This window comes from Coenobita brevimanus, chromosome 90 (genome assembly GCF_032717465.1).
Source record: "Coenobita brevimanus isolate Jiangsu-jjx chromosome 90, ASM3271746v2, whole genome shotgun sequence".
Taxonomy (NCBI): domain Eukaryota; kingdom Metazoa; phylum Arthropoda; class Malacostraca; order Decapoda; family Coenobitidae; genus Coenobita; species Coenobita brevimanus.
In genome coordinates, this window is record NC_137043.1 from 31808683 (window position 1) to 31832881 (window position 24199).

Here is a 24199-nt window from a genome sequence, read left to right on the forward strand (position 1 = left end):
TGCCTTCATATTCTCATTTCCATTTCAACAGTCTGCTAACTTTAATTCTTAACTAAATCATTTCCACCATCAGAAGTCCTCATCCCACTTAACCATCTACCTTCTACACCTCTCCTTCTCTAAATCCCCTTATCCACTTAAGCACTCTACACCTACTCCTCTCCCTTTCTCTGTCCCATACAATAAAATTATACAAACTTTCTTAAGCTAAAATTACGTACAGTACAAGATTTTTGGTTTATAATTTTGTCTTCACTCATAGTTACTATACATCTCATAACCAAACTAAAGTGAATATTAAAGAGAAATCATAGAAAATAAAACAATTTCTAATAACAGTAAACTGCTATTGGAACTTATTTATCCTGCAAACTTGCAAGATCCCTATCTGATCCTAGATTCCTGATTCATAAACAAACTTATGATCTACTCCCAGTCGTAACTATAATACAGTATATATATATATATATATATATATATATATATATATATATATATATATATACACGTGTCAAGTGGGGTTGGTGGAGGATTAGTGCCCCTCCCTGTAAAACAACTCTAAGCCCTTGGCCACCCCGTTTGGGATACATGGCGTCTGGCAATGAATGAATGATGAATATATATATATATATATATATATATATATATATATATATATATATGACGAATGAAGAAGTGAAGGAACGTTGTGGGGTGGATGTGGATGTGGTTGAGAAGATTAGGAGAAATACACTGAGGTGGTTTGGACATGTGAAGAGAATGGAGAATGAAAGACTGACTAAGAGGGTGTATGTAGGTGAGGTGGAGGGAGGGAGAGAGAGGGGTAGACCGAAGATGAGGTGGAAGGATGGAGTAGAGAGGTATATGAGGGAGGGGGGGGGTGAGTTGGGGGGAGGGTAGTCAAATGGTGGGTGACAGAGCGACTTGGAGGCATTTTGTCTGCGGCCACCCTTTGTGGGATTAGGGCGTCGGGCTGTAGATAGATAGATATATATTTATATATATATTGCAGGATGGAAAAGAAAATGAGAATGCAGACTTCCCACGTGTTCTGCTTCCCCTACAAAAGCAAATATTGTATTGGATATAAGAGGCAAATCATCATAGGATATATCTGATTTCTGCAGGAAGAACATGGAAAGTATAGTGCAGAATTTTCCTGTACAATATCTACCACATATTATCCCTCAAAAATAAAATCTAAGTTACAACAGGGAATCTTTCATATATGAGAATCCAACTCTAGTTCTGCTCCATCCATTCTCTCTCGTCATCCACTCACCGGCTTGATCACCAACTCGTGTACAGGGGTGTAGTAATCCAAACCATCCTGAGGGAACTTGACATGTTTCCCTCGCCCATTGATCAGCAGGGTGTAGGGCTTGTTGTCGTGCTGTGGGTTAATAAGCAGGTTTTGTCAAACTTACACAAAGTACTCATTCCATTTTATTCTGAACAGACATGAGTGGGATAATACCAAAAGGTTAAAAACTTTCTTGATACACGGCAGAAACCTTCCAGTAATCTACTGTAGTTGCAGTGAAAGAACTTCATTATCTTACTATGGCAACACTAAACACTTTTGCTGAAATGAAACACATAGTCAATAGGCTAATATACCTAATCTTTCACCACCAAGCTAACTGAACCAATTCTTGTCCTTATACACGTATACTGTGAAAATACATTTTAAAACTGAAATAGTCTCGCAGTACCATGCAAACATTACATTTCTCATGAGTAAGTTGCTGGTGATATACTGTATTTACTCACAGATGATGATGGTATGCCACTCCTAGCCTGAATAAATCACTTGATAGTACTGTAGTAAGAATAGAAGAGTTACCTTATAAATCACATGCACTGACAAGGTTAACTTCGCCTTCCCTAACCTCTGTGTGGTGATGGTTGACGAACTTGGAAATGCCGAGGTCCTCCAGCCAGTCTGTGATGACGAGGGAATGGGCGAAGTCATCAATGTCATACAGGTGGCTCTGGGGGTCATGCTGCCTTGGTTCTCGCACCACCAGTGACCCAAACATTCCATCCGTCCGCTGTAAACCTGACAAAACATATATATACAGATGATAAACAGGTAAAACAAACAAAATTAGGATCAGACAAAAGGATCCAGCATTGTTTCGGTAGCACTTCTTTGTGACTAGCAGTATGTGTTAGTATTAATCTCTTGTCATAGCACTGTGTTCAAGATGGAGAGATAGCAATTTAATGTCTAGTTAAAGTGAAGATAGCAGACTATAGTGCATCTTGTAGTTATTACCGACAAGTCTTATTACTGGTAAGTTAGTTAACCTTGAGGCAATGAAGTGCCCCATACCAGACGCTAATACAAAGGAATTATCTGCAACTCTTTGGATGCAGTGATAATCTGTGGGCTAAATATAACTGTCCAAGGTTAGCTGAAATAAAATATCAGTAATAAGTCTTATATTCACTGTCAGGGTCGCAAACTATCTCCGGGAAAAAAAAAAAAAAAATATAGATAAGAAAAAGGTCTCCAGGCTGAGAAAAATATCTCCAGAGTCTGAAACAATGTTACCAGGGGCATTAACTGGGAGACCGAGGATGCGACGGAGGGATGGAGTACAGAGGTAAGAGAGGGGGTGGAAGCTGGGAGGAGGGCAGCGAAATGGCAGGGGACTGGACAACATGGGGGCGATTTGTTTGTAACCACCCTTTACGGGATTAAGCCAAACAATAACTTTAGAGTTAAAACCGCTGATAAAGTACAGTAGTAGTCTACAAATTAATTATAAAATTAAAAAAAAAAAATCCTACTGTAAAGTGTACCATAAAATCTCTTATCTTCAATGTAAAAAAAAAAAAAAAAAAAACTTCGTTGTTTAATCAGTAAAAAGGGGGATACAAATACGTCTATCCCTGGATTTGAAAAAAGAAAAGAAAATCCCAAGGTTAGAAACAATCTTGGGTATATATATATATATATATATATATATATATATATATATATATATATATATATATATATATATATATATATATATATATATATATATATATATTTTTTTTTTCAAGTGTCAATGAAGAAAAGAAATTGCAAAAAAAATCAGCTTGACTCTGGTTTGTAAAATATAATTCCCTGGGTCAAAATAATCCCTTTAAAACAATACTGCCATGGTTCAAAACAATATATCTCCATAGTTCAAAACAACTCTAGGGTTCAAAATAATACACATGGTTCAACAGCAGTTCAAAACAATATCTCCGGTGTTCAAAACATGTCCGGGGATCAAAACAATAACCCCGTGTTCTAAGCATCTCCAGAAAAAAAGGCATCACCTCCTGGGTTTAAAACAATCTCTCCTGGGTTCAAAACTTATATCCTTGGTTCAAAATAATATATCTTAGGTTTTAAACAACCCTGGGGTTCAAAATAATGGCGCTAAGGTTCAAAATAATATCTCAAGTTCAAAACAACATCTCCAAGGTTCAAAACAATATCTCCAAGATTCAAAACATCTCCAAGATTCAAAACGATATCTCCAAGGTTCAAAACAATATCCCCAGTTCAAAACAACATCCCCAGGGTTCACAACAATATCCCCATGATTCAAAACAATATCCCCAAGGTTCAAAACAACATCCCTGAGGTTCAAAACAACATCCCTGAGGTTCAAAACAACACCCCCAAGGTTCAAAACAATTTTCCCCCCACCTACCGGAGTGAGAGTGCCAGTAGTGGGTGCCAGGCTGGTCCGCCAGGAAGTGGTATCTGCAAAACAAAGATGAGATTATAATAAAATAATAATACATAAACACGTGTGTGTGAAAATGGAATAAAAGAGAGAGGGGGAGGGGAGGCGTGAAAATGTGGGCCAATCACGAATGGGGGACGACCTTGAAATGGTAAAGAAATTCTGTGCCAAATCATCTGTACACAACAAACAAGCAAACCTTTTATAGTCTTTCATGTGTCACTTACCTTCACCCACCCCTCATCCTTTGCCTGCATGTTACCAAGAAGTAAATAAGCCAGAAAGCTGATTTATTATGATCTGATTTACTGGTATTCATTAAGCAGTCGGCACTTAGAGTAAACATTTGTCCTACGTATTCAATTTCAGTATGTCAAATTTCATAGCTGCCTGTACGTGTTATACTCACATGTGTATAGTTAGTGTCCATTTGCACAACAGAATACACCCTGATTACAAAATGGATAAAATTACCAACCACACAAATTTTCACTAACCACACTTTACAAACACAACACACTCGGGAGGCGTTCCTAACTCGTATATATTACACTAACCACTTATATCCACACCCCACTCCTAGTATACCCGACAGCTTCCACTAACTACACGAGGCCACACCACACACACATTGCTAGCGTATCCCAAATCTTCCACGAACGACTTGCAGTCACACCACACTCTTTAGAATACACCAAGGAACAACGAGAATTAGTGGTGCGTGAGTCTTACCCACACTGCCACACCCTTCTGTCACACATGGTTGAAGTCCACTCGTACATATGCAGCTAAGTCACCAAAAGCACATGAGGACTGAGATAAATGCCGTCACTTAAAACTGTCAAATAATAATTACTATTACGCGACTAAACATACCCACATGCATTACCGTATGTATCACCATCATTATCATCGCATTATTATTATTATTATTATTACCGCACTATTGTTACTAGGGTATGTGCCCAATGTCCTCTCCCTCCTGGATCCGCCATCGCTTTCATGTTATTTTAATGATTTTAAAAGGGAATCAGTTTACATTAGTAACTTACATGAGGATACAAACATGTGACTGACAAATACGGTGAATCACCAAGAAAGTAGTGTTAAGAAATCCTCCCCGTAGCAAGAATATTTAGCCAAGAACATGACAATTTTGGCCGAAAGGAACCCAGACAGCTGCAAAAATTCCCACACAGCCTAATACAGCAATGGAAATAAAAAGAAGTCCTTCATTCGTCACGAACCTGCCAAACAATAGAACTCTCACAGTAGGAAAACGTTAAAATGGGGTAAATGTGTCGAGTCATGGCGGCGCGAGGTGAGGTGAAAGGCAAGGTGTGGAATCATCTCCGTGTTTATCGGTGTCTCCCATCGCCAGAAAAGGGACAGTTCCGCCATATTGTGTACATAGTCTAACTTGAGTGCCTTTATTTTTTTTTTTTTTTTTCAGTGGATGAATAGGAGTGTGATTAGTCTAGTGAGGAAATTAATGCGGTCTACTTTACCAATAAAACTTACGTACAAGCAATGATAATAATAAACAAACCAAAAGCAGGGGAGTATTCGGGTCCAAAATGACGACTGTTGGCCTCTTATCTAAGCCCCAAGGTCGGAGGGGTCGTATGTATAATCTCCCTAAGCATTAAGATGTGTATCATAGTTTTGCTTTCATTCATAAGTCTGTATTATAAATCGCATTGTAGACTCTGTAGCTCCTTTTCCTTAGCGATTTTTTTGATGCATATAAATCCTTAACGTTCTCTGTGTCATTTTTATCGTTTAGAATCGAGTCGACTTCATCAATAACATACAAGAAGTGTAATTATGAGACTAAATCGCTGAGGAAGAAGAGTTAAGAAATCTGCAAAGGCCCATTTGTGATACTGCCCATAGAGCTATCAAAAAACTTCACAGAAAAAAATCATAACAAATAATTAAACAAGAGAAACAAAACGGTCCAATGAACAAGTGGCTTATTTATTCTGAAAACACTTGGGAACTTCTATAAATACGACTTCTAATATTACCCCCGTGCCATATCAATTTAGAAGCCGGTGACAGTGTTTATGAAGCTTGCAACACCAATTCATGTCAAGGTCGCTAGCTTTGCAATTGCTTTCTCACGTGGGTAACTTGACAATAGGCTACACTGTTCAAACTACAGGCTCACAAAAATAACCTACACAATAATAACAATGGTATATAACTACAGCCTATCCACCACAATTTTTGGCGACAACCAGGGTCGTGGTGATGATGACTATTATTACGGTGGTGGTGGTAGTGGTGATGATGGTCGTAAGAGTGGTGGTGATAACGAGAATGATAATGGTGGTGGTAAGCGTGGTGGTGACAACGAGAATGGTGAGGGTGGTGGTGACAATGAGAATAATAGTGATGGTGGTAGTGCTGATGGTGATAACGAGAATGATGGCGGTGGTGGTAATAGTGGTATGGATAACGAGAATGATGATGGTGGTGGTGGTGGTGGTAATGGTGATAGTGGTGGTGCCTAGTAACTGACCTAAAACGGAAATTAATTCAGAATAAAAGCATTAGTTTAAAATAATGCTGATGTTGATGGTAAAGACGATGACGATAACTATGATGATGATGATGATCTTAATTTTGGGGAAGATCTCGTAGTGATGAGGTTAACCACTTTAGCCCAAGGACGTCATCTCTATTTTCATTCATATTTTTGCTATCTCCAGACGATTTTACCAAGTTTACGACGGTTTTCGAAATTGAGGGGTCAGATAAAGCCTTCATTACCTCCTCCATTACGGTAATATCCAAACTATTTTATTCTTAGCCTCAGACGATTTTCTTCAGCTGGACAAGAGCCTCACATTCACTTCCACATTTTCTAACTCTCCTCTTCCTGCTACCAAACGATTTTAATCACATATAACAACCACCCCTCCCAAGAAATCAACACCTCTACTAAGGCGCTCTCCTAAGCCGAATAAAATCGTCTGGTGATAATGATAAACTATTCATGACGTCCTCTGGCTGCCAGGGTTGTAAAGAACTAGACATCTCACCCCTCAAAAAAAAAAAAAAAAAAAGGAGAAAAAAAAAAGGTACCAAAAATTTAACTGTGCAAGAAGTCATCGTACGGGTGGGGTTGAACGTAAGAAAAATCTGAGTCTGGTAAAAACTGGCCCCTTCAACACGGTATTTCCTTTAACAAAAATCGTCTGGTGGAAGCGAAGAATATAATCGTCCGGTGACACCAGGTAAACCCATGAACGTCGTCCCCGTATAAAAGAAACGAAAAAAGCTGATGGCGTATTTTTCACATTCTTACTACTTTTCTGGGTAATTTTGTTTAAATTTGAGCAGGCTTCTAGTATTGGAGGAGTTAGATATAGCCTTCATTAAGCCCATCAGTACTAGGAGCGTCATCAGCTGAATAAAATCGTCTGGGGAGAGTAAGAGTAAGAAAATTAATCCGATCGAAGAGGTCGGAAGAAGGGAAGCTACCGTATCTTAATAATAAAATAATAATAATAATAATAATAATAATAATAATAACAAACAATAATAATAATAATAATAATAATAGTAGTAGTAGTAGTAATGATAATAACAATAATAATAACAATAACCGTATTTTCATTGATCAAGCTATCCTAAACTTAATAAAGCAGTCAGACGGCGGGAAGACTGAAACAAGGCGCGTCATAGTACTGAAGGGGTTGATAAACACACACACACACACACACACACACACACACACACACACACACACACACACACACACACTGCTTCTAACCTCTTCACGACGCGGGTAGGTCTTCTGAGGTATTAATAGTGGCAAAAAATATAAGGAGTGAAAGCAAGGTAACGCAATCCCCAAAAGGAAGCCAGTCATTATTATTATTATTTATTATTATTATTATTATTATTAATTATTATTATCTGTACATCTTTAGCGTCCAATAAAATTAAAAGAACATATTAACCCCTTAAACACGAAATAAAAAGAATATTACTGAGAAAGAAGTCCTCTGGCTGAAGCGGCTAAGGTTAAAGAAAGCTTGGGTATTTTCGCCCGTAGACTTTTTTTTTATTATCTTAACTTTTTTTTTTTTTTTTTTCCCTTGCCTCTTGACCGTACCTCGCCCCATCCTTGGGTGGGAAGAAAAGTGGTTAGGGTGATGATGATGATGAAATAAAGTTCCTAGTGAGAACAGGCACAGTAGGAAAACTTTCACTGTCACAAATTCGCAAGTTGGCCATGAATTGAAAAAAAAAAAAAAAAAGTGATCTTTCAGCACACGGGTCTTCACTCAAAAAAATGAAAATAAAATGAGCGTATAGACAAAATCGTCCCACTGGATACTCCTGCATCTAAAAAGGAGAAAAAAAAAAGTATTGACATTTTACAGACATAGCTCGATTATTAGAGAGAGAGAGAGAGAGAGCAATCCCATTCATATATATATTTTTTTAGAAGTAATGATCTGAAACGTTTTAAGACTCTTGTAGCATCACCAGCTCGACCTTGACCCTCATTTCTCGCCACACCAATGCAAGCCCACCTACCTACCTAGTTACCTACCTACCTACCTACCTACCCAGCAACCTGTGGCCTAATAATGACCTACTTACCCAGTTTAATCGAACAGGGTAGACAATTCTCTCTCTCTCTCTCTCTCTCTCTCTCTTTCATGCCACGCACCCACATAAAGCACTCACTGTCTATACTGCATATATACCAGGGCTGTCTTATGCAGGACTGGTGTGATGGTATTAGAGGTGTGTTTACGTGGTATGATGATGGGTTTTGTGGATGATTATTTAAGACTGGGGTGAGGTAGGATCCCGTGACAAGAAAAGAGAAAGTCTGAAAAAAAAAACAGGACAATACACAACATCCCTAATGAAAAGGAGCTTCATCATCATCATCATTATCAGAGGGACGGGACTGGGCAGAACAAAACCGTCGTCGTCATTATCATCATCATCATCATCATTATCATCATCAAGAAGAGGGATGGGATTGGGCAGCACACAACCGTCATCGTCATCATCATCATCATCATCACCATCACTATGAAGAGAGATGATGTAAGGTGCTTACGGCTATGTGGAGATGGTTATGGCCATGTGGAGGCGTTTATAGCCACGTGACGCAGTAGTGTTTGTGATCGCAGGAAGGATGTTGAATATTAAGTGGAAGTAAGCATCGCCACGCTTTCCTACGTACATTTTTAAAAGTCTCTTATTCCATGCCTTCTTCCACTTTCAAGACAGCATCTAATTCACTGTCAAAAAGGCCAAAAACAATATACGCACACAAAAAATGAAAGTTTAACGTTCACCATCAAAGAAAATGAGAGCTTACCCCTTCACTCCAATGATGACTTTTACTGTTTTATTCTTCCTACTTCCAGACGATTATATTCAGTTTGGGAAAAGCCCCTGGTAACGAAGGGTTAAAGAAAAATAGCCTATATCTAACCCTTCCAGTTCCTTAAGTCTCTACCACATTTAACAAAAATCGTCTTGAGATAGGAAAAATGAAGCAATAATAAGTGCCACTAAAATGAGGTGGTTCGAATGCAAAAATAAATCGCTAAATAAGAGGAGCTACGGAAACTCCCACTCTTGCTTTAGTGTGTCCTTCCTTGCTACTCAGGGGCCAATTTACTATACGTTACCCGTCTGTTTTCACCTGATAGAACTAAGCCACTCCAGCGACCTGTGATGGGTTACTATGTGAGGAATGCCACTTTGTTGATGTATAGGTACGCCTGTGTGCAGGACGTGACTGTACCGTATGCAGGGATGGGGAGGGGGCATGACGTTTCTGAGGTAAATGTACTGTACCTGAATGTAGTGCCTGCTGTGATGGGGCACTGGGTTAAGAATGGCACTCCGTCCATGTAGGGAGTGCCGCGCTGGTGGAGGCCGTGCCAGTGGATGGAGGTGGAGTCACTGCCTAGCTCGTTCACCACATCTACCACAATCTCATCCCACAGGCACACCTATTGATGAGGGATTGCTGGGTTATTATTATTGATATCATCAATATCCTATCAATCCTTATTCCCATGAAATGAGAAATAATAACTAAGAATATCCAGAAGCATGTTATTTTTAAATTCTGGCAATAACCAGATGAAAATCCTGAAGTGTTGGTCATCCGTAAAGACTAAAAGAAAAAAAAAAAAAGGTCAGCATTATCTCAACATAACGTTTGCATTATGACTACCTATACTCTCGTCTTCAGCACCAGGCAACGTTAATTACCAGCACCATTAACTCCACTACTACACTATCGGCAGAAAACACAGAGCTGTCTCACGTGTATAGCAGGTCCCGGCAGCCTCCTATTGACGGTGACTAGTGGCCTCTCCAGCCCGTCAGCGTGTGCACAGTGCGGCAGTGTGCAGTCTGTTAGGTTGAACGGGCATCCATAGCACGCCTTGCTCATTGTTGTGTACCACTCTACCTACATACACATTGTTAAAAATTACTGCAGGGATATGACTACATGGAAAATATATGGGGTGAAAGATTAAATAAAAAAAAAGGATAACTGGAAAATATATGATGAATACCATTATATGTAAAATTTAGAACAGGATTATATGGAGATTGAAAGGAGAAAGCGATTATACCAAGGGTGAAAAATTACTCTTATATGGTGAGTATACTGAGAATACGATTATATGGAAAATATGTAGAGAATATGATAAAGAAGAAAAGGTTGGAACAGTATTATTATCTGTTGCACCAATGTTAACAGTAATTGAAAAAAAAATATGGAGTGAGAAGAGTGATACATCGATTCGACCACAGTTACGAATAAATTACATAAACGAAAAAATATACAGTACAGACCGTAGGTCTTTATTAAAAAAAAAAAAAAATAATGAATGAGAAAGGTCAGGTAAGCGCTTCACATGGTGTGCATCATATAATCTTAACCTCTTCAACACGGTGACGTATTTTGGCAGCATTATATTGATAGTACCACATGACTATTCTGCGTTGGTTGGTAGATGGGAGAGCTGATGGATAGGTGAATGGGTAAATGAATGGTTGGATGGGTGGGTGGGTTGATGGATGGGTAAATGGGTAGATGAATGACTGGATGGACGGGTGGATAGGTGGTAATTCGGATGGATGGGGGTTAATGGATGGTTTGAGAGCTGGGTAGGTGGGAGGGCGAATGGAAGGGTAAACAAATGAGAGGATGCATGGATGGATGAATGGAAGCCGCCTTGTGCAGATGATGTCATGAAGGCAATCTCTATTCATCACTAACCCCTCCAGTTCAAAATTGGTCTCGAAATTTACATAAAAGTGCCTGGAGGTAACGAGAAAAAAAATATATAATCACAGCGGCAATTTCTATTATTATTTTTCTTTAATAATTCCTACTACCGGACAATTATATTTTTCGAAGGGGTTAATGAATGGTGTATTATAATCTCCAGCTTGAAAAGTCTCCAAAAAGTTTAATAAATTTTTTCTGGTAATGACATGGATATATATATAAATGACGTCATCGTACTGAAGGGATTATACAGGACAATATTATAACCTGCGTTCGAAAATCTCTCTCTCTCTCTCTCTCTCTCTCTCTCTCTCTCTCTCTCACACACACACACACACACACACACACACACACACACACACACATTCACCTTCGTTCAAGCAGACGCACTCAATGAGGTGATTAACGTCAGAGAGAGAGAGAGAGAGAAAGAGAGAGAGTTTATTGTATCCGGATTCTTCATTTACTATTCAACTTCCAACACCCTGAGGAACGCTGTCGCTGAAGGCCAAGCGAGAATGAGTAAATAAATAAATGCCTAAATATATCATAAATAAATACAAACAGTCATAAAAAACAAGAAATTTTATCGTTTATGCAGCACAGCAGGAATATCAATTGCGGCAAAAAAAAAAAATAAATAAATAAATAAAATAAAAGCTATGAGCGTTGTAGGAAATTCTGCAAGAGTTGTCCCCTGAAGTGTCGAAGAAAACGGACCCGATATCAAGCGGTGTGTGTGTGTGTGTGTGTGTGTGTGTGTGTGTGTGTGTGTGTGTGTGTGTGTGTGTGTGTGTGTGTGTGTGTGTGTGTGTGTGTACAACCAGACGAGTATTTCTAAAATTTCTATATACGCGTGTACTATTGTAACATGACCGTTTATACCGTGTACAGTCACAAGCGTGTACATGAGACCAAAGTGCGTGTATAAGTTCCAGAGGCGTCACCAGGGGTCAGATTTTTGGGGGGGCTGTAGCCCTGGTGTGGGTAGAAGGGGGGGGGCGAGCGAAGCGAGCCTATGCAGCTGGAGGGTACGGGGGGGCGCTGTAAGCCCCCCCGGAAAATTGTTCGGAAATTGAGTAGTTTTAGGGGCATTTTTTGAGGCCTATAGATGAAGAAAAAGTAAAATAAGGTCTCACAGGCTATTAGTAAGAAACTTATAGGACACATGAATATTGATGAGAGAGAGAGAGAGAGAGAGAGAGAGAGAGAGAGAGAGAGAGAGAGTTTTAGCCTACTTTCCCACTCTGTACGTTTAGGACAATATATTTGCAACAGTGAGAAATAGCCTAGGCCTAGCCAATTTAAAAATAAAATAAAAAAAATCCTGGCCTAAGCTTCATAAAATGACTACTGAAATAGTTTGATATAAGGCTACTTACACATGTCTGAATGGGTTCAGCTTTGGGGTCATCTGGGGTGGTAAATATTTACTAGTGGACAATACACCCCCCAGGTAGTGCAATATATTTTTCTGGCAGTTTTTGATGCGATTCGAATGTTTCTGACCTTCATTTTGGTCGGAAATGCCCCTCACCGAACACAATAAAACTAACCAAACCAAACCCAACATACCTAACCTATCTTAGGGGAGTAATAATCAATTTCCGAATGGGGTAATGGGGGTTATTTGTGATCCTTAGGGACTATACTATACGATAATGGTGCTAAAATTCCAAAACTGCATATTGTCCACTTTTGCTTCTGGCATCTCATTCCCAGCAACAGCCACTTTTTCTTGGCACTCATCTGAGTCATCTTTGGAGGTGCGGGTGCGAAAGAATTTCCTTGTCACCCTGTCCCTGAGGATTTTTAGATGACCTTTTCATCACTTGAGTGGCTGCTGGCTGAGATCCGCAAATGTATTATTGTAGAATAGCCTATAAAAGGGAAATGACATTCAGTTCTGACAGTCGAGTGTCGACTGAACAAACTAAGTACTTTATAGGCTAGATCTCATATCTGTAAAAACAAAAATGAACAGGTACAGTGAGGTGGCTAGCAATATACCGGAACGTAGTAACGTCTATACAGCCACTGAAACCAATACATTCAAATAAAACCGAAAACAACACAGGATTTAGTCACAGTTCACAGACACTTCTCAATGTAAACAAACATTCCGAGTTCCGATACTCTGAACATTCGAATTTGTGAAAAATTGCATAGATCAGATATTTTAGACTGCACAATCCAATTTTAAAGCTCCGTGATTAATATATACCATATTATATATTGTAAATCTATAATAAGTCCGATAAATGTAATACATTCTTGCATTCTTTGTGCAATAAATATATTTCAAAGAAAACCAAGCTTGGAAAAAGTATATGGGAAATTAATATATTATAACTTATGATTTGAGTTATAGGTTTACGTAAATTGTGAATAACTAATCACATTATATAGCTATAAATAATATTGTATTAAACTAATATGGATGCACGAATAAAAGTGGATTGGCTTTAGAGGGTTGGGGGAAAGCTAGGTGGGTCAATGCCGAGCTGGAAGCATACTATGTAAGCTGGTGATTTTTTATTATTATTATTTTGGGGGGCTGCAATTTTTGGGGGGCTGAGTCCTTGATTTGGGGGGCTAAGCCCCCCCTAGCCTCCCCCTGGTGACGCCACTGTGTATAACCATGGGCGTATGTGTAAGGTGGTATATGCGTTTAAAACCAAAAATATGTATACAGACACAAGGTATATGTGTGTATAACCATGTGCGTATATATCCATGTGAGTGCGGATAAAAAGATCATTGTTTGTGTCTGAATTTGGAAACGCCTGATATCCCGTTGCCTGAAGCCCAAGTCCTCGTACGTCCTACGCATTTCCACGCCACCACTGATACGATTACACGCTAGGGCTGTCTCATTCAGGGTGTGTGTGTGTGTGTGTGTGTGTGTGTGTGTGTGTGTGTGTGTGTGTGTGTGTGTGTGTGTGTGTGTGTGTAAGTTTGAGGCTATGTGCGTGTACAACCTTGCACATGCGACCAAACAATCATTACCCGTACACAATACCACACGTGGCACTACATAAAACTCCCCTTACCCACCCTCTTCCTCCCCTCCCCCTCCCCTTACCCACCCTCTTCCTCCCCTCCCCCTCCCTTTCCCTCCTCTCTTCCTTCTTCCCTCTAAATTTTGTCAATGTCATTCTCCCCCCCCCCCTTCTCTCCTCTCCTCTCTTCCTTCCTCCCCTTCAACTTCGTCAGTGTCCTCTCCCTCCCCCTCACTCCTCTCTCCTCTCTTCCGCCATGCCACATATTTTCTCTCTCTCTCTCTCTCTCTCTCTCTCTCTCTCTCTCCTACCTCCATACTAAGCGTCCTTGCCCTTCCTCACCCTCCCACACTATACCCAAGGCTACCTGCAATGCTACTCTCGACTTCTCTATATCAATACGCCATATTTAACCCAGCATGGCGTCCTGACAACATTATAACATAATCTAACACTAACAGACCTGACTTACTGCCAACTCTTCTTACATAACCTAACCCACACCCAACACTCTTAACCTAACCTACTGCCCATATACATTAGTCTAACCTAACCTGACTTACTGACAGCCTGATTTAATGCGCTGCCAACATTTCTAAACCAACACCCAAAATTCTTAACCTAACCTAATACGTCGCTAAAACACTTAAAATAATCTAACATACAACCAATACTTCTAACCTAAACTAGTTATCGAAGGCATTTCCAAACATACGGCTAACACTCCTACCCTAACCTAGCCTCTGTCAACACTCCTAACCTCATGCGACCTAACCTAGCCTGACCTAACCCAACGTGACCAAAATAAAACTGACCTACCCTACCCCACTCTATCGATCCACCCTACTCAAGCTATTCCAACTCAATCCAGCCCAGCCTAACCTAACCTAGTCAAGAGTACCCTACGTACCTTAACCCAGACCAATTGCTAACTCGTCTTTTGTATGTGTATGCATGTTTTTTATATGTATGTATGTGCTTTAGTGTCGTGTGTGTGTGTGTGTGTGTGTGTGTGTGTGTGTGTGTGTGTGTGTGTGTGTGTGTGTGTGTGTGTGTGTGTGTGTGTGTGTGTGTGTGTGTGTGTGTGTGTGTGTGTGTGTGTGTGTGTGTGTGTGTGTGTGTGTGTGTGTGTGTGTCCATTTATATATGTATGTCCATATATAATGTACATGTTCGTGTGGAAGTCCATGTGTCCACGCATGTGTTTCTACAATGAAGCACAGTGCACGTATTTTTTTTTTTATGCGAGGAAGAAGGAACTAAAGGCCAGTTTGTTTATATGGCAACGCGTGCACAGTTCCTCCCTTTCTTGCTTATGCTTGTATGTATGCTTGCTTACCTTCCTGCTTTAAGATTTAGAAAGAGTAACTGACTATCGCACCAGTTCCACGCTTGAAGGGATGCGAGGGGAGAGGAGGAAAGGGGAAGAGGAAGTGTAATCATGCGTGTAATCAGCGTATACTAGTCAGCGTATACTAACAACCATATACGAAAATCAGCGTGAACAGCATATACCAGAATTAGCGTATACCAGAATCAACATACACCAGAATCAGCGAATACTTGAATCAGTGTATACTAGAAATATCGCATACTAGTCTGGGTACACTAGAATCAGCACAGACTGACCTTAAAAGTATAATTACATATCCTTGAGTCGCCGGGCACACACTCCCTTGCGCATGGATGCTGTAGGTCCTCATTTTCCTCAGGGGTAGACACTATACTCTGGCTTACGAAACCTGTAGGCGAGGTGGGGAGGCAGGTGAGTAGTGGGGGGGGGTAGATAAGGAGAGAGAGAGAGAGAGAGAGAGAGAGAGAGAGAGAGAGAGAGAGTTCCTATTCTAAGCAAGCCAAGTTATATTATTCAGATGTAATGAATATCCATGTCTCAATGTCCTTTATCAACTACACATAAAAAATAATTAAATATAAGAATAAGGTAAATGAATTAAGACAGCAAACATTTAGCTTTACATAAAAAAAATTAAAACACAAAAATAAGGAAAATGAAACAAACAAACAAACAAATAAACAGACAACAACAACGAGTCCGGAAGTAGGGTTCACAACTCAACCCTGATAAAGAAACGTCAGGTAGAAAGACAAGGATGCCTCTCGCTCTCTCTCTCTCTTGCCAACACAGCCTACTCTCTCACAACTGAAGTGCCTTGCCAAAACACACACCTGTTCATCTTCTTCCACACACACACACACACATACAGACACACACACACACACACACACACACACACACACACACACACACACACACACACACACACATTCATGCTCTCTCTCTCTCTCTCTCTCTCTCTCTCAGTACGAGTCATAGGTTAGTTACTACCCTCCTCAACTAATGGAACAGGTAAACTGCACTGGGAGGGGGGAGAGGGAAGGGGAGAGGGAGGAGAGGAAATGAGTGGAGCAGGAAGAGGAAGAGATGAGGAAGTAGCAGGAAAGAGAGAGAGGGGGGAAAGGGGAGGGGTGAGACAGTGGATGGGGAATGCGGAAGATAATTATAAAATGAGAGCAGAGAGAGAGAGAGAGAGAGAGAGAGAGAGAGAGAGAGAGAGAGAGAGAGAGAGAGAGAGAGACTTCAAACGGTGGTGAAAGTATATTAAGATCGTGAAAGGGAGGGAAGAGAATGATGCAACAGACAGAGGGAAGGGGAGAGTACGGCAGAGTATGGGAAAGTACAGAGATGAGCAGGGAAGGAAGGAGAGGATAAGGTAAGGTAAGGTAAGGTAAGGTAAGGTAAGGTAAGGTAAGGTAGGGTAGGGTACAGTAGGGTGGGAAAGGATCGGGTAAGGTAAGGTATGGTTGGGTAGGGTAGGGTAAGGGATGGAATGACAAAGAGTGAAGGATAGGAGAACAGAGTCGAGCAGAGGAGAGTAAGGCAAGGTAAAACACGGCATGGTTTAGTACGGCACGGTAAGGTACTAAAAGCAAGAGAAAACATGCAATACAAATCATGAACGTTTGTCCCACTATGTCTTGTACTAGAAGAAAAAAAAAGCGGTGTACCATGAGCGCCAGGACCCAAGGACAGTCAGGCGGCAGGGCGACACCAACACCATAATAATGAACCAACTTTTCCTACTGTCACCAACTACGCCACGGATCTGTCTAATAGGAAAACCCTCCCATTTTCCTTAAGTGTCATATATGAAAACTCTTCTATTCTCCTTAACGCTATCCCAACAGTCACCCAAAACAGACTTTAAACATCTACGTTCTATATTACTTTCAAAGATTTCAAGCCATCCCTCACTCCAGGTAGTCACAAAATCAGTCTTAGGGGTTTGTGAGACTGACGTTCGAGTCGTATATATTTCTGATGCAAACTGTCCTATCGTGTAAACCGCGGAAAAAGTAGGATTAACACTCCATTTCATAAAGTTACGCTCTTAGCATTCCGATTCTCGCTGTCGTCAACAATATACCTGGCACTGAAAAACAGATTGTCCAGAACGTGGTGTACTTCAAATTTTTATTACAACTCTTCCCTCGTCCTACACGATGAAAAACTTCCGTCAAAACATGGACCGTATTCTAGGTGGTACTTAAGACTTCGCACAACACATTTATCTTAATAATTTTATTCTGCATATTACATATCTTTACCCTGGTGCACGTTAGCCAGGCAAACCATGACGATACTAGAAATACATAAGTAACATACGAGAATATCAGTGTATTATGTATATTAAATCGCCAAGAAAAGATATTACTATGCAACAGGGGGAGGGGAGTCTGTGGGGAGGAATCTATTCCCTGTGCTTCAGCAACAAGAGCCAGGCACTATGCCAACCACCTACTGCCCGACACACTGACCTTGACCACAACGCTGGAGCTCACATCCATTACCTCACGTGAGTATGGATGGGTGGGTGGGTGGGAAGATGCATTATCTTCCCACCCACCCACCCATACTCACACCCACATCTATACCCACATCAAAATCCCAATTATCTCAACCACCGCATACAAACGTCAACAAGCACCGCAAAACCACATTCCCTCCCCCGCCGCGCGCGCACACGCGCACACACACACACACACACACACACACACACACACACACACACACACACATACACCCACAAAATCACACCCCACTCCACACCACACACACGCCAATATACACCCACACATCCACATCTCCCGAAACCTCCCAGGCTCCAGCTACTTTAATTAAGGCCTTTACACACAAGGCTCAGTCTGTCAAGGTCGAGGCACACATATACCCAGAAAAGTACCCGAGCGATGCCACGAGCAACGTCAGGGGAGATCAAAGTACCACGCCGACGTCACTAACACACTCACTGACCCTGACCCAACCCAGCCTCTCCTTTCTGGTCACTCTCCCCTACGCCACAACACTAAATGATATGAGTAAGTATAGTTAAAAGTCCTTCTCCATAACCTGGTCAAGATTTTCGTCCTTTTGTAGATTATTTGAAGTAGCGGAAGAAACAGGACAATGCTAAGACCCGACATTCTTTCGATAACAATTCTTCTTGACTAACATCATATTCTAGTGTAAATCTACCGTTAAAACTCATCACTGAAGATGGAGGGATGGAAATTTTGGGCTAAGTCAAGATAAAGAATGTAAAGTGGCCCACCTGATTGCTTCGCTGGAGACATCTGCCACTTGCATTAATACTACTGACTGTTCTCAGTACATTGTGGAATAATGGGCCTTAGATCTGAGGCAGACTCATTAGTCTTGTTTATCCTTTCTTTCGTTCTTTTTTCTTTTTTTCTTTTTTTGGTTATCTGAATCGCAAGGCAAGGTATATGAAAGTGCAGCGTGCTTTCTTTCTTCTACTTTTTGTTCTTCCTCTTTTTCGTCTTCCTCCTCCTCCTCTTCTTCTGACTGAAGAACCTTCTGAAATAAACTACCGCCATGGCCATGCTGAAGCAATTTTTCTCAAGAAGCATTAACTCTACCCTTCCCCACCACCTGCCATCTTCCCCACCCATCTCGCCTACCTCTCTACACTCACTCCAACGTTTTCCCACACCCTCTCTCCTCACAAAAAACTTACGACTACTTCACACAGATGACGCACTACTTATTTTATTACTACTACTCTAATACGCTTTTACTTAGCCTGAGAGAGACTTTTCAAACTGCTGGAGACAGAACTTTAACAAGAAAGGCTTTACTGAGTGGAACAAAATCGTCTGGAAAAGGAATGACAATAGGTCACCGGATTGAAGGAGTTAAGTAAGATTCGTCCCATCGCCAATGCCATCCCTCATACAACGCCCACTTTAACAGGGTGTGCTCGTTCCGCCGTACCCTACCACCCATCATCATATCCCCCAACCCTCTCCACGCACACCCAAACACACACACAATACAACAGCAACATTACAGGCGTACTACTATAAATACACACACACACACACACACACACACACACACACACACACACACACAATCACTAATGCATCACTTACGTAACTAAGAACATTTTCACCTGGGCAGCTACTAACAGATCACCCTTACACAATCACCAGTCCACAACTCACACCGGTGACAATAAATTACACACCTACATGGGTATCAACATTCTCAGGCTCCTACAACTCACTCTCAGCTGAATAATATAGTGTGGCATTAATAGGTATGGGCTACTAGAGTTTCATCGATCATGAGAGGGGTAATATATGACATCCTTACACAATGACTATTACATCACTTACACAAACAATACATCATGTTCTTACTCGGTTATTATCACTCAGGTTCCTATAACCCACCCTCGGCTAAAGAACAGTGACAATAACAAGAGAATACTAGAGCTGTTCCCACTATGAGAGGGTTAAAACACACGCTTACACAAGTCCATATACGTACACAACAATAGTCTTTATTCTAACCTGGTCTAAAACTGCCACCTCTCCACCTTGAAACCAAGTCGTAGCAAGAGATTAAAGCTATGATATGATGCTGGCCACGAAGAAGTGCTATGGAAAGGATATAGAACCATAGTACAGTATTGTCAGTCTGTCACTGAGTTACGTGATATAAACCGAAAAAGGACAAAAATCTGGGTCGTTAGGTGAAAATAATATAACAATAATTCACATCCCTCAGTATCTTCATCAGTCAGTATGAGCTCCACTGAAGGTCTGGACATTTTCTTCGTAGGGAGAGTGGTGACCAAACTAAACTCTTCCCCCCACGCTAGCAATGTACGAAGCACGAATAAGTATTACAGTTCTTTCACATTAACTTGACCCATATTTTCATTCTTTTTGCAGTTTATCTCACAAATCTCAGTGGCAGGAAAAGGCAAGGGTCTACATCCTTCCCATAACACTCCCTCGTGACTAGCATCATAGTGTGGCGTTTAATCTATTACTATAACTCGAGCACTGAAGGCTGAGAGATGGCAATTATAGGCCAAGTTACAGAAAAAACGAGTATGACAGAGAGAGAAGTGAATGTGGACGTGAAAGTACTGTAATGGCTATGCGTGCAAATGTCAGTCAGTCGGCATATTGTTTTACGCAGGGGTCGACTAGGTGTGAAAGAATAAAATATATATATATATATATATATATATATATATATATATATATATATATACGCAATTTCACATCTGTACACAACTTCATGCCCTTGCACAATTACGCATCCTTACACAGTTCCACGTTATTACACAATTTCACACACAATATCATAATTTAATAAAGGTACACAATTAAACAGCCTTACACAATTTCGCACCCTAACACAATTACATAACCTTACACAATTTCACACCCTTACACAATTACATAACCTTACACAATTTCACACCCTTACACAATTACATAACCTTACACAATTTCACACCCTTACACAATTACATAACCTCAGGCAATTTCCTTACACTACTTCACAACCTTCAACAGTTTCACATCCTTACACAGTTTCACACTCTTACCCAATTTCACAATCGTACACAATTTCACAGCCTTACAAAATCACACCCTTAAAGTGAGTGAATGACGGTGTTTGGGAAGGACTTAAGTGGTGAATACAAGTGAATAACAGCGGTAGTGAAGGATTTAAGTGGTAAGTGAATGATAGTGGCAGTGAAGGATATAAGTGGTGAATTAAAGGGAATGAAGGTGGTAGTGAAGGATTTAAGTAGTAGTGAGGGATTTAAGCGGTAAACTAAAGTGAAAGACGGCGGTAGTGAAGGAATTAAGTGGTGTGAGGGTAAACTACACTATTCTCACTAATTGCTGGGGGAGGCGTGCGGGTTAGGGATGTTTGCTGTGGCCATTATGCTACCAGGATTACCAACTCTTTTGACACTCCTGCTGCTCCTAATACTGGTACTACTGCTACTGCTACAACAACAACAACAACAACAACAGCTATTACTACTGCTGCTACTACTACTACTACTACTACAACTAATTAATATTAATACTGATAATAATAACAGTAGTAGTAGTAGTAGTAGTAGTAGTATATAATAATAATAATAATAATAATAATAATAACTGACTTACGAGTGTATGAAAGACTCAAACGTACTGACTATACCAGTGAAATCGTAAGTAGCATTGGGGGCTTCGTAACACGTCTCTCTCAGCGATTAATTCTGCACATTACCACCTTAACACTCTCTTGAATTATGTTTATGCGGTTTACTATCACACAGTTCGCATCATTAACACACAATCAAGGCAATGACGAGGAGCCTACACGCAATGACACAGTGGTCCCTGGGTGGAGCAGCTGCGGCGTCCACTCAAGAGCCAAACCTCATCATACTTCAATGCACCTCGCCGTGGGAAGGACCCGAGGCGCTATGTACCACATGGGGGTACTAGTTCACTACACGATGTATACACTGTACTGCACCTGAGGAATCACCCTATTGAAACAGCTGCTTAGCTGTGGTTGACGGATCAGCTCGACCAGACGGACCGTGGTTTAGCATCTACAACAACAAAAAATATGATACTGAGATGTAATATGCAGAATGAGTTGCTATGGAAGACGTGTTACAAATTCTCCAAAACCACTAAGAACACAACCAAAAAGGCTGACTGACCCGTAAACTAACCTACTGCCGTTTCTGGCGTTCATATGACCTCGATTCCTTTGGTGTGTATAGACCATCCTTTCACAATGCGGTTCACAAGTGCCAATCACGACAATGACTAGTGCTTGTACTGTACTGGGACTATATTTCTGCGAATACAAGGCTACTGCAACAGTATCATTAGCACCCGTATAACAACAGTCATTATGCTGAGTACAAGATCGACACCACTGCTAACATGATTACCACCACCACCACCACCACCACTACTATTATTTTTTGTACATAATCTGCATGGACAGTGGGTATTAGTACCGAAGTGGTGACATGTAAACGACTGCGAGGCCATATGCTGCGGATACGAAGACTGATGCGTCAAGAGAAGGACACGTGAAAACTAGGTAAGCGGTGGAAAGTGTTCGAGACAGGGGGATGTGTTGGAGTCGAGTAGCTTTTGATGTACATTACCTAGTGTTAAGTATACGTTATTGAGATTCACCATTTTCCACTGTAGTTTTGCGTTTGCTTTGGTTGATATGATTTTCGCTTTGTCGTTTGCATTCGGTAAAATCAAATACGCACCCTGTAACTTGCGACTTGCGCCAAAGCACCTACTGGCGTTCTTTACGTATGGCGACAGCGGAACCAAACAACAGCAAGCAAAACAGTCGAACATAATCTTCCATGAAGGCGTTATTTCGGAACCAATATTTATAACGTAAGAGGCAAATCCTGTGTTTTTGAGGATGCCCCATCAAATGAACCCAAAAAAAAATAATTACAAAAATAACTTCAGCACTTCCATAACTTCAGCACTAAGACGATTTAAATAATACTTTTGGCATTTTTTAATACGAGTTTTGGTGATTTTCGAGGATGACTGTTTGACATGATCTTAATTTTGACCATATGTATGTCTTTGTACGAGCGACAACCAATAAATACACACACACACACACACACACACACACACACACACACACACACACACACACACACACACACACACACACACACACACACACACACACACACACACACACACACACACACACACACACAACGAAATACATAAATAAATAAATAAATAACGCCATTCCTTACTGCCTAAACCCACACAAGCACAACTACCACAACTACCGGCAACCAAGTACACACGCACGGATGTGTAAAAGTCATGTGAATAATATAATGGTCTTACACACGCACATAGGCTTAAATATTCAAACATCAGGGAAAATACTAACCATGACTACCATAACTACTATCACTACCATAACATATATCATTACTATAACTAACATCACTACCCTAACTTATATCATTACCATCACTACCTTAACTACCCTAACTACCATAACTTATTACCACAACTACCATCACTACCTCACCTACCTTAACTACCATAACTTATATCATTATCATAACTACCATAATTACCTTAACTACCCTCATTACCATAATTTATATTGGCAATGACCTACAGTATGTGATATAAGCTGCAAAAGGACGAAAATAAAAGCCAAATTAACGTGAATGAACTATACAATTAAGATCATCATCATCATCACTACCACCACCATCACCACCTCCATTGTCATCACCTTCACCACCACCAATATCATCATCATCATCATCGACCCTGCCTCTTGCTCCGAGCTAAAAGATAACTGTATGAGGAGAGAAAAACAAGGTAGAAAAAAAAACTAATTCACAGCAAACACAATAAAATGGGCCACACACTCATTCACTCACCCTCCAAGCCCTCGGAATCCCTGACTACACCTCACAGTATATCAGTGCAACAGATGTTACATGATTCTGTCCACTTCTGGCCCCCGTCTTGTTTACATCTGATGGAACTGGACAAATCCACATGCTACATATTAAGTAGTGGTTGTAACTACTGGGCCTTGGGAGCAGGCTTTGAAGCCTATGCCCAGAGTCGAGCACATTAAAAAAAAATAAATAAATAATAATTCGACGAGCCTTGGACATGAAGCGGGAATGAGTCTCCTTGGTTACTACTGTACTCAAATTTACCCTCTTACCTGACTACACGTGGCCATCGACTGAACTGAAAGGGGTGTAACT

The 24199-nt window shown here is 40.6% G+C and overlaps 1 protein-coding gene across 1 annotated transcript in view; it reads right to left on the reverse strand.

Annotated features, from left to right (window-relative positions):
• LOC145411661 (multicopper oxidase 3-like) overlaps positions 1–24199 on the reverse strand; it is an 81127-nt gene that overhangs the window by 12067 nt on the left and 44861 nt on the right. The window contains exons 2-8 of the mRNA XM_080281666.1: positions 21479–21557; positions 15669–15821; positions 10060–10206; positions 9582–9739; positions 3702–3754; positions 1893–2062; positions 1283–1393 (exon numbers count right to left, since the gene is read on the reverse strand). Of these exons, the coding sequence (XP_080137792.1) occupies positions 1283–1393; positions 1893–2062; positions 3702–3754; positions 9582–9739; positions 10060–10206; positions 15669–15821; positions 21479–21557 (871 nt within the window). The remainder of the gene's footprint in view (positions 1–1282; positions 1394–1892; positions 2063–3701; positions 3755–9581; positions 9740–10059; positions 10207–15668; positions 15822–21478; positions 21558–24199) is intronic.